The sequence below is a fragment of the Scleropages formosus genome, chromosome 23 (assembly GCF_900964775.1).
Source record: "Scleropages formosus chromosome 23, fSclFor1.1, whole genome shotgun sequence".
In the NCBI taxonomy this organism is placed as follows: domain Eukaryota; kingdom Metazoa; phylum Chordata; class Actinopteri; order Osteoglossiformes; family Osteoglossidae; genus Scleropages; species Scleropages formosus.
Window position 1 is genome coordinate 7,076,789 of NC_041828.1, and position 11,564 is coordinate 7,088,352.

At 44.9% G+C, this 11,564-nt stretch overlaps 1 protein-coding gene across 1 annotated transcript; it reads left to right on the forward strand.

Moving 5' to 3' along the window:
- Window positions 1–653: 653 nt before the first annotated feature.
- Window positions 654–10,187, forward strand: matcap2 (microtubule associated tyrosine carboxypeptidase 2). Its single transcript, XM_018754321.2, has 7 exons — window positions 654–919; window positions 1,907–2,595; window positions 6,584–6,727; window positions 6,804–6,936; window positions 7,342–7,647; window positions 8,998–9,095; window positions 9,375–10,187. The coding sequence occupies exons 1-7, from the start codon at window positions 895–897 to the stop codon at window positions 9,531–9,533; spliced, it is 1,554 nt and encodes a 517-aa protein (XP_018609837.1). The 5' UTR covers window positions 654–894; the 3' UTR covers window positions 9,534–10,187.
- The last annotated feature ends 1,377 nt before the right edge of the window (window positions 10,188–11,564 follow it).

Below are 11,564 nucleotides of genomic sequence, written 5' to 3' on the forward strand. Positions count from 1 at the left end.
GCATAAGGCTGGAGGGGGAGGGGACACACCCAGGACAGGATGCCAGTCTGTCACAAGGCACCCCAGCAGAACTCGAACCCCAGACCCACCGGAGAGCAGGACCCCGTCCAATCCACAGCATCTTAAATATATATATATATATATATATATATATATATATATATATATATATATATATAATGAGATCTTTGTCTATATATAGACAAAGACACCTTGGATATGTAAAAAGATGTTTAATGTGAAGGCCATGACAGACTCTTTGAACACATACATTTTGGATATGTATGTATGTATTTGTGTGAGATCTCGCACAGTCATTCGTTCACAGATACATCCACCCTGGCCTGGTAATAGAGACTCAGTCACCAATTCTCCGGAACCGGTGCATGTTAATAAACATGTTATACCATATTGTCCATGGCATATAAACGTAGAAAATCAAATGTTCCCTGGCAACGATGGCTGCTCCTTTCGTCTCGCCCGTCGTCGCAGACCTCCGGTACACCTGCTGACAATAATCTCATTTTCTCTATACCGTAGCGCGCTCCACCCCTCAGCTCGCGCCGCGGCCGCCGAGTGGACAGCGTGTGACGTAATGCCCTTGCCATGGCAACGGACCGCGCGCCGCGTGTCCGCCCCGCCGCTGTCTCGCAGCAGTTCGGTGTGCGGCTCGCGCGGCTGGCTCAGCGTGCGGCGCGATGTCGGCTTTTCGCCGCATTTCCATGTGAGATCCGGGCTCTCCAGGGGCTCCGCACTCGTTGTGCTCAGAGTTTGTTCAGTTTTAGTTTTAATTTGAATTATCGATCGCGGGTAGGTAGCGGTGGGATCTCCAGCCGCCCGGCGTCACTGAGAAAGAGCGCGCAGCTCGTGCGTGAGTCGTCCCGGACCGGAGACATGCTGGAATCCATACAGGTCACGGGTAAGTAGAGGCACCGCCGACACTGCAGCTCCTGGCCTGAAACACTCCGGGGCTGTCAGCTGTGAGCTTCCTTTCACTGGCCACTTCTGTGCGCTCAGTGCACAAGACAAGAGCTCCCCTGTTATGTAACGCCGCCGCTCTTTCAGCACAGCCAGGCAGGTAAGAACAGGTAACCAGATTGCCAGCCCCTATAAGCAGGTTAGTGAAGAATATGAGAGCTCTCTTGGTGTTAATATTACAGCAGAAATGTCAAGCTGCACACTGCGGCGGGAAGAAGTGCAGATAACTTCTAGCTGTATTCATTACTGTCACACAGCAAATCACATAACTGCGTGTTTCTATTGCTACTGACATTTTTTTGTAACCAACTGATATGATAAAAATTTGCAGCTGCATCTATTTGGACTGTTTCAATGTAGTATTCTGTTTTATTTCTATTTTGTATAAAATTTGTTTGTTACAGTATATTATCATTATTATTATACCACCTAAGTGTGAGTCGAATCCCCAAAGCAACTTTGCCATTTTTGTTCTTAATTCTGCCTCGGTGCTCTTGTCGCATCAGGGAACCACGCTGTGTGCGATGACTCTCATGCTCATGTTGCTGAAACACCAGGGTGCACACACACACACACATACACTCACACTGTGTCTCTGAGCATCCCAAGACTATAAACATGACAGGACAGCTTATATAATGAGGGCTGAATTTCCTCAAAGTCAGAGTAACTTCTTCACATTCTCCAGGCTATGATACAATTTTACCTTAGAAAAAAGTGTGTCTGTGGCTTTGAAAATATTTAGTGCCTTAACATGTAATGAGATGTTGTATTAACTGTAAACATCTGTATTACACTTCAATGAATAATCAGCCAGATCAGCAGTGTGCCTTTAAACAAGACTGTACAAAACACAGATGTGACTTTCGGTGTTGAAAATGGACTTCATTCTAACGTCTGGTTCGCCATTTCCGGTGTGTCCTGTCAGAGAGGCTCCGCTGGCCCGAGCTGGAGCTCTCCAAAAAGCATCTCCTGAGCCCTACGGATGTGCCAGTGAGCCCCAGCCATGTGTGCTTGGAGAAGCTACCGTCCGGTGTGCTGAAGACCCTCCTAAACTCCACCACCTCCAGCAGCTACAACATCCTGCTGCAGGCTGAGGAGAAGGAGAGGCGCAGCCCCAAGCATTCACCCCACAGGAGGCCACGAAGGCCCGGCAGACCTGGGAGGTCCACAGGAAGCCGTGGGGGTCCCCGCCGGGCACCCATCAGTTTTCTCCTGTCTGAGGCGCACGAGGGGTTTAAAGATGTGCACCAGTCCCGCCTCTCCTCAGCCAGGTACCTCTCTGGTGGTTCACAGCCCATCCAGGGGATTACGGTGAGGGGCTGCCCAGTGGGCTTGTCTACACGCCCCTGCACTCTCCCCACTGGCCTTTGCCTCACTACCAGCCCCCGCACCAAGTTGCCCCTATTGGTCAAAGGCAGCGGTACACATGATGGAGAGAACACCGTCAAGAAGCTCTGCATCCTTACTGCCATCAAGCCCTCCAATGTGGACAAGGAGAAGGTCAAGTTCTTCAAGTCCAACTTCACCTACAACCCACAGTTTGAGTACAGTAACCCTGTCTCACCGATGGTCTTGTCCCGGCACAGCAACGCCTCTGACAGGTTCATAACTCAGGTAAAAGATGAGCCAGTATTTTACAACATGGATATATATTAGAGTAGTCAGATGAAAATGAATGGTGCTGCTGGTGTTGTTATGATTCTGAACAGAAACCGGCCTCTCAGAAATGAAATACAACACTGGCATAGGCCCCTGTCGATAACATACCTTGAACAGGCAGGGTTCTACAGGTTACAGCTCCACCCAGGTACCCTGCTTTGTGCTGGTGACACAGGGTAAACCTTGTGGGGTCTGGAACCTGTGTTGCTTGGGCACATATTATTGCCCTGTGCCAAGGCTTCTGTCAGGGAACATGTACAATGTGTCCCTCACATTGTGTGCCTCCAAGCATCCCGACCTCACTGTACACTGGCTGCTGGGCACATTTGGACAGGATGATTGGAGGTAAAGGATCTATGGGACACATCTATGGAGAAGCGCAACAGAAATACATTCTCGGGGTAATTGCGTAAAAACTTGCCAGGGGTTGTCCTACAAAAACCTCTAATTCATTTCCATTTCAGTGGCTTAGCATAAGCATTTATATGGAGGGATTTACAAATCTGACAGTTTTGCACGTTCATTTTGTTGGATATTTTTTAATACACAGATTTCAGTGAAGAAACAGTGTAAAGTGTAACTGTTGAGACCCTTGTGGGGTGAGAGCTAGCAACCTTTTTGGACAGTGAAGCTCTGTCAGTGGGTAGAGCCTCAGGGGAGGGAGAAATATATTTAGGGCTTTCAGAAGAGGTGTTGGTTTGCCCTTAAGGGGAATACTCTGCCTCAAATTAACAAGACCAAAGCAGAACCAAAGTCGAACAAGTTCAGAACTGCTGTTCCGGTTCAGTATGGATATGCTGAGGGCGACAGAGTGGTTGCCCATCTGGCCGATCTGTAGCAGATCAGCACCGTTATTTTCCAGATAGTCAACGCGGAGAATGCTGAAAAATATTCAGATCTTGACTACGGACAGTCTTAACTGTATGCTAATAGACATTTCTTCAATTGTGATGTAATGTAGCCTTTGGTCTTTGACATGAAAAACACACATATCTACATTAGAATAAGAACTGAACTATATATATATAACAGCTGAAAAAATATAAAACATAAGCAATAAATGAAGTTACTAATGATTGTTATAAATACATCAATTCATGTTAAGTACTTCAGGTAATGGTTTTTTTCCCCTTATATTTTCTCCACGATTGTTTCAAATGCCTAGAACATCCTCAACGTAAAATGACACTGAGCAAATCGAAAGGGATCCTTATTAATTAATGAAGTTAGTGCAAGTGCTTCAATTTAAAAATAGTCATTAATATTTAAACACAGGTTCCTTGCTAGGACCATCAGGATCTAAAAAAAAAACTATAGCTGGTAATGACAGTTTCTTCAACAATTTTTTTTTTCTGAGCATGAAAGGATATTTAACTCATTCCATGACAGTCATGAGTAATCATGTACTGTATGTAAAAAGGATAATCCAGGTGAAGAGAACATGGGTCATCCCTGATCCCTGAGCTCTCTGTGCAAGTCCCCCAGGGAAAGTGGATCAAACAAAGACTTTCTGACTTTCAGTTTTATGTAACACTCTGGGCTAATCATGTGTAAGGTCATTGTCATTTTCAGCAATGCATTTCTTGGTCTAGGCTTCCTGTAACTACCTAAAGGTAGAAGATTACATTCTTCATTCCTATACAGAGGGTGCTTTTGGTGGATTGGTGTGCGCCCCTTCACTGATCGCTTGCAGCAATCATTCAGGTTCAAGGTCAATATGTCAGAAACAATTTATGTTGAAATGGGGAGCGTCATTGATTCTGGGGGAGAGTGAACAAACGGCTAGTTTGCTCTGGTGTAGGACGCTGGGTTCACTTGGACACTGTGTTCATTAGGAAATAGTTGTCGCAGTTGCCCTGGCAATGCCCGGGTGAAATTGATGAACGCAATGTAGGTGAAATGTAGCGTCCGGAAGGGTTCCGAATCTCGTTCACAGACACAGAAGTCACACGAGAGCCGTTGGACATTGGAGAGGTGTAAGGAAGCTCACGATTAAAAAGTTAATTACGGCATTGCTTTCGTTTGATGAGTGACATGTAAAACACGAGCGGAACCAAAGGGAAAAAAGCACACGGTGCTGAGAACACAAGGACAAGGCAATACATGGATCAAATTACTTCATTTCCTGCCAGGTGGTTCTTTCAAAGAAACCGTTCCGTCACTGTTGCCAAGTGAACAGCAGTGGTACATGCAGCAGGCTAAGGATGTACTGCTGGCTGCCCCTCACAAAGCCCCTTCGTTGACAACACATGGGCACCTGCAATAAGAACAACACACAAAATGAAAGAGAACCTCTGATATATTGCTCTCTTCATCCCTCATGGGTCAGAATTTACACTAAAACCATAATGACAGCCATGAAATTACCCAGCTTAATTTTTATTTCTTCTTCTGAAGGCCATTTGAAAATACATCTCCACATTTTGCGCTGTGTTCAGATATATTCTGATATTTTTCTAGAAATTCGTCTTTGTAGATAATATGCATATTGTGTAAATATAACAAATAGAATACTGATTGAATGATCTGTGGAGAATGTAGTTTTTCTGAGTTAATTGTTCCTGCTGATTCTGTTACAGTTAATATTTTCAAATAGCTGGGTACTAATAAGCAATATTTCCACTGTTGAAACACCATTGTGATTTATTTTCTCGCCAAGATTTGGTAACAGGATTAATGTTAGAAAGTGTAGAGTATAAGAAGTACTATGTGATTTATCGTGCATTGAAGTATTATTATTAGCCTAAGTACTGTGTTGCTGAAGTGAAGCGTCCTATCCCAAAGTCAAGCAAACGTCATTAAAGCTTTCGTAAGGCTTTTAATTCTGCTTTAGGAAAGACTCGTTTCATTCAAATTCTCAACTTGTCCCTCCGGATTTGTGCAGTGCAGTTAACACGTATGGAAAGATAGTACTGCAAAGCTACACCAAACTAGCAACGTGAAGCTAATGGCACCAAACTAGCAACGTGAAGCTAATGGCACCAAACTAGCAACGTGAAGCTAATGGCACCAAACTTGCAACGTGAATCTAATGGCACCAAGTTTGCAATATGAAGTTAATGGCACCAAGCTAGTAACATGAAGCTAATGGCACCAAACTAGCAACATGAATCTAATGACACCAAGTTCACAACATGAAGCTAATGGCTGCAAGCTAGCAACATGAAGCTAATGGCTGCAAGCTAACAACAGCATCTGTCACTTTCAATCGAGCGATGTGGCTGCATGAGGAATGGAGCCATGCCAAAGCACACAGCACCACGTACTCAAAGCGCTAAACTGGGCAACCGTTTCTCAGCAGCAGACAAATGCAGTTTCTGCTGCTCTTCACAATGCTCGCTGGGCTCTTTGTTCTTCATTCATGTCTCCTTACAGCCATTTTAAGAAGGCACTGTTAGAGGGGGGTGACCCAGATCGGAGCGCAACGTCCATTTTGAGGGGTTGTTGGTTTTCAAGAACATAGACAATACCAGCCGATGAAAATCTGATCAGACATCTGGTTGTATTTCACAGAGAAGCACCAGCCACATTTTCTTAGACAATGTAGCCTTCCTGTTTTACTTCTTTGCTTTGAGTTGCCAGGAGATGTCAGGAGGCTTGAGTCAGGATTCATATTCGTTGCACTTGTATACATGTGTTATTAAGTTTCTCACTTCTGAAATTTTGCTAACACATGACGCAGATCTCGTCTGTGGGATTAAATGTCTTCACCTTTGCCTTGTTATCTCCATCTGCCTTTCATTGCCTAAAAATAGACTAGATGTTTTGATCATCCTTTCTAGACAACACAGGAACATGGCATTTGAGTGTCCTAGCGTCTCATAGGTGTTGAAAAACGTGAGCTGATCTCATACCTGTGAAAAATGGCCGACAAAAGCTGGACAGGTGCAAGAAACAGTGTTTGGCCAAAGTCTAGATGATTGTCTTTGCTTCTTCTCGTCAGGCTGTGCGGATCATGGAGCTGGCTTTGGACAAGTATGGCACCTATGAGAAGTTTGAGCAGGCCACTGGGGGAAATCTTCTCTCCAAAGGCCGTATCGGGTACCTCGTCAAGAAATACATGGAGAAGGAAGACTGTGTTGGGGAGGTAAGGGGCATCATTTAGCTTTTTTACTTCTGAAGGCTGTGCCTTCAAATTGATCAAACTAACCTACTCTCTGCAGATTGTCGTCCACCTGACCGACGACCTTCTCTCCAGAGCATCCATGACAGTAGTAAACAGTCGACCGACGCTGACCATTAACATGTCCACAGCCCGGGAATACTGGTTGGAGGGCATGCTGCAGCATGAGATTGGTGGGTAACCCCTCCTCCCCCACCTATCCTCATTCATGTTGGTGATTTAAGTCACAGGATGATTGAAATTTTGGGGGGTAAACATTAGGACATTGTCTCCATGTCCTAAACAGGCACTGATGACCCACCTGCTTGGTTCACAGTAGCTGCTTAACAGCCTTTCCTGCATAAGGACGGAGAGTAATGGGTTCACCAAGAGTTGTTACATACTTCCTTAGCCAATGCTTCATTGACAGCAGGTGCCACTTACAGCTTTTTCTTAGTCATGTCTGCAAAGGAACTACATTACTGACATAATGCAGGATTATCCTCTGGTGCCGTGTAATGGCAGCGGGTTCCTAAACCTCAGTGCTAAATGCTGGCGGTCTAACAGTTTAAACAGGGATTTGTGTGAATGTGACACAGGTACACACTACCTGCGCGGGATTAACAATAGCCATCAGCCGTGGAGCAACAGAGCGGGGCGCCGGAGGCATGGCCTGCAGCCTGTGAACCCCACCGAGGAGGGTCTGGCCAGCATCCACAGCGTGCTGTTCCGTCGCGATCCCACGCTGTGGCGTGCCGCCCTGCTTTACTACACTGTGTACCAGGCGAGCCGGCTGTCTTTCGCCCAGCTCTTCCAGAATCTGGGCCGCTTCGTACAAGACGCCAGCACGCGCTGGGACTACTGCGTACGTGCCAAGCGGGGCCAAACGGACACATCCCTGCCAGGTGCCTCGCTTACCCCCCTCACCTTCCACATGTTAACCCAGAACTATTTTCTGTTCTTTTCAACATATTTCTCAACACTGAGTTACATTTACAGGCTTCGCTTGCATAACAAACGCACATATTAAGAGAACGCAATACGTAATTTGCAATTTATACCCAAAAATTTGCACAGCGATGTGTCAGCTCACACTTATGAGATGCATGTTACCAGAACAGAAATTTCAATTCGAAGCACAATCTTTGATATTGTTGGCAGTCGTATATATGGTGAACAGTCTCCCCCCCACGCACAGCATGGCTTATCTACATTTCCGTTGTCTCAGAACCAGCACTGGCTCGCAAGCATCTCTCAGCGATCTCTGGTCTTTTTATCAGTGTAAAACCATTGTGCGTCACAATGCAGAGCCCTGGAACAAACGATTTTGGAGAGCATTAAAATAAGCTGAAAAGGCAAAAGAAAGCCTTACTTATCATATTGTAAGTCTCAGTACGAATGGCTTTGTCTAGTGTGATTAACTATTCATTTATCGCAAATGATATTTTTCAAATAGCTCAACAGTAAATACAGGTAGCATCCTAATAATAATGGTTATCCCCTATATAATAATAATAGTTATCTTTTTCCAGAGCTTTTAAAAGCAGCTCATCAAAGTGCTTTGCAATAAAGAAAACACACACACACACACACACACACATTTTCAGAACCGCTTGTCCCATACGGGGTCACGGGGAACCGGAGCCAACCTGGTAACACAGGGTGTAAGGCCCGAGGGGGAGGGGACACACCCCGGACGGGACGCCAGTCCGTTGCACGGCACCCCAAGCGGGACTCGAACCCCAGACCCACCGGAAAGCAGGACCGTGGTCCGACCCACTGCGCCACCGCACCCCCCCTAAAGAAAACACCTCCTAGCAAATTAAAAATAAATATTAGCATTGAAAGAAAATTCAACAGGTAAATAATAGAATCCATGTATTAATAAGCAGTTATCCAGTGCTGGTTGCGGTGGTTCAGAAGTAACTATCCTGGATGCTTACAGCATTAGGCAAGATACAACCTTTGCCCACCCTGGAGCTGTGAGACACCAGTACTATTCGATGTGCCACCATGCTACCCAAGAGCAATAGAATGAAAAAACAACATAAAAAGAGAAAGTAAAAGGAAGATAAATGAGGGAATGCGGCCAGAAAAATGGAGCACATAAATGTGTTCTGCATCTGTATCTGTGGTTTTGAGCATGTGGATCTCCACCCTGGATTTTACGGTGTCCAGAATTGTTCTGATATTCTGGACTTGGTATTACTTTATACATCCTCTATATATAGTATATATGTTTGTTTACATGGCAGGCTGCTTCAGCAAGGACCAAGTCTATCTGGATGGTATTCTGAAGATCCTCAGACACAGGGAGAAGATTGACTTTCCCCTCCTAATGGCTCTGGGCAAGGTGGGTGTCGATGACACATCTGTGCCTGTCTGTTCACAGCATTTGCTGATCGTGATGGCTGACATAGCCAGTTACAATCACAGGAGCCAAACTAGCCAGGCCATGCTGACAAAATTCTTTCTGACACTGGAGAATTGACGTATATCCTTGCAATGACCTACAGTGTATCTTTGATTACAGTCTGAATTATTTTTTTTTTTTTTGGTGAAAGCAGTTCATTCTCCTTGAATGTAGCAAGCCTTTGAGTTTCATCTCGGTGAATTCTGCCTTGGTGTACAGGTGTCTTTCGAAGATGTGGATCGGCTGAAAAGCCTGGCAGCGATGGACCATGTGCGCATCCCACACTTCCTGCAGGACCGGGCCCTTTACATGGAGCAACTGAAGAAAATAATGGAAGTCAACCATCTCACTGACGAGGAGCTGAGGACGCTCATCTGAGTGCCTCCAAACGCCCCAGTCTTGTAACCTTAAACTGCGTCTACTGTCCTTGGTCCTTCGGCTAACCCTACTGTTGGCGGTGGCTGTAGTACGTTCTGAAAGACGCGTCTTTGTTGACAAGTGCTTTTGTAGCTCTTTGTTTCTATCCAGTTGGCACTTCTCAGCCAAGTGCCCTTGTCCTTATTTTCCTTCTCAACAATGTGTCCTTCTGTTGCTTTTTTCAGGGATCTTGATGTGGTTGTTGTCTTTTAGGCAATATCTGATGAAATACTGGTTGTATTTGTGCCGATTGCCCAGTGGAGAGTCCCACAGTCTGAATTTACCATCCCCTTGTGATTAAAGTCATTGCACCAGAGGGGGTTGCCATGTCAAATTAGGACCCATGAGTGATGCAGCCCGTTTCTCTGGGTCAGAACTCCAACAGAACTCCAGCTCATGCAGGCTGGAAGTTGCAAAGATCCCAGCAGATCTGTATACGTGACCCCATGGTGCCGTATCTTGACAGCATAGTCCATCTCTAGGATAGCGTTTGGGTCTCTGCAGAGACGATGTGCGGCCCATCCCGGTTCTGCCCAGTAGTTCTTTATCTACTCTTACTCTTATGGGGCGGTGACAATCTGAAAACAGACGCACTATCTCAGCACTTTTACCGTTTATATGTACCATCTGACTTTGGACCTTTCCTACTGTGTGCTGATCTCGATATTTTCTCTAAAGAAACCAGACACCTGTGACTTTTTAATGTTAAAAGAGGTATTCACAGTTTTAAACAGTATTGTAATGGGTTTTATATAGTATATTAAAAAAAGTTAAAAATATGTACTCTTGTCACTGCTTATAGTGTTTCGGAACCGATCACCGTGACGTCTAATTATGCAAGAAGTTGAGGGAAATTCTTTGCCAAATGTGTCCTTACTAGATGTGTCTATTACCACAAACATCTCCAGGAAAGAACAGAGAACTCTGACCTTTATGTGTTTTTTTTCATACCCTAACTACTTATAGAGTAATTTCCCAGGTTTCCCTGGTACTCACCAAAGCAGATTTATAGTTGAAAAGTTAAAAACTCAGATTAAAGATCTCCAGTTAAAGTCACTGCAGATGGCTTTGAGTCTTTGACATTGTGTCTGCTCCCTCTTAAAACTATTTGCAAACTTTCCTCCATAAATTTTCACCCTTTGGTGACTTCAACCATACACCTGTTGGGTCACCCTCATGTCGCCAACCTCCTCCTAAGCTGGATGGCACCACCATGACAGTAGCTCCAAAGCTGATACACATCATGACCCACTAAGCTACTGGAATTCGGTCTTGGAATTGTTGTGCCTGGGCCTTTAGCTTGTGTCTCACTCGTACAGCTCAGGGAACTGGCTGTTTGTTTAACCCCATTTTCCGTTATCCTGCTTCATTTGAAGTGCAAGTTATCGTGCAACCCTGGTGTCACTGCAGGTGGGCACGAAGAGGCCGGGACCAGCCGATCAGCAAGCTCACTTTCACACCCGCAGCATCAGAATTAATTCTGTGCGTGAAACTGCCCCAAATGAGAAATGTCTCATCTGCGCTCCAGCACCATTCAAATATTAATATAAATATTACTGCAGCGTGATGTCAATTTGAGCAGCAGCGCACAGCATGGTGGAGGAAGTCTTAAATTTATCAAACACTCGTTGCTGAACTTGTTAATTCTGCTTTTTCTAATTGCTAATTCTCCATGTTTGGAGTTTTTTTAATTAATGGGATTGTGCTGTGAAGATCCTTCATTTCCTGCCCCAGTGAGTCGTGAGAACCGTTAGTATCTCGGCGTTAGTTTTTTGTTCTATTTTGCACTCATCGACGAACAAACATCCCACAAAGTTTAGTTAACTTGGGTGCACTTGGTTGCGTAATTGCATTGCTGTATTTATCGTCTGTGTATTTGCATTGCTTTTGGTTTACTTGGCAGAAATAACCATTTTTCCCTAAGATGGTGTGTCCTTTTTTTTTTTTTTTTTTACATGTTGCTATCAGCTTTCAACTCACCAAGTTTCCTCC

Coding starts and splice junctions, on each gene's coding strand:
- matcap2 (XM_018754321.2), top strand. CDS start 895: ATGCTGGAATCCATACAGGTCACGG. Junction 920..1,906: donor GGAATCCATACAGGTCACGG/GTAAGTAGAGGC, acceptor GTGTCCTGTCAG/AGAGGCTCCGCTGGCCCGAG. Junction 9,096..9,374: donor TCCTAATGGCTCTGGGCAAG/GTGGGTGTCGAT, acceptor CTTGGTGTACAG/GTGTCTTTCGAAGATGTGGA.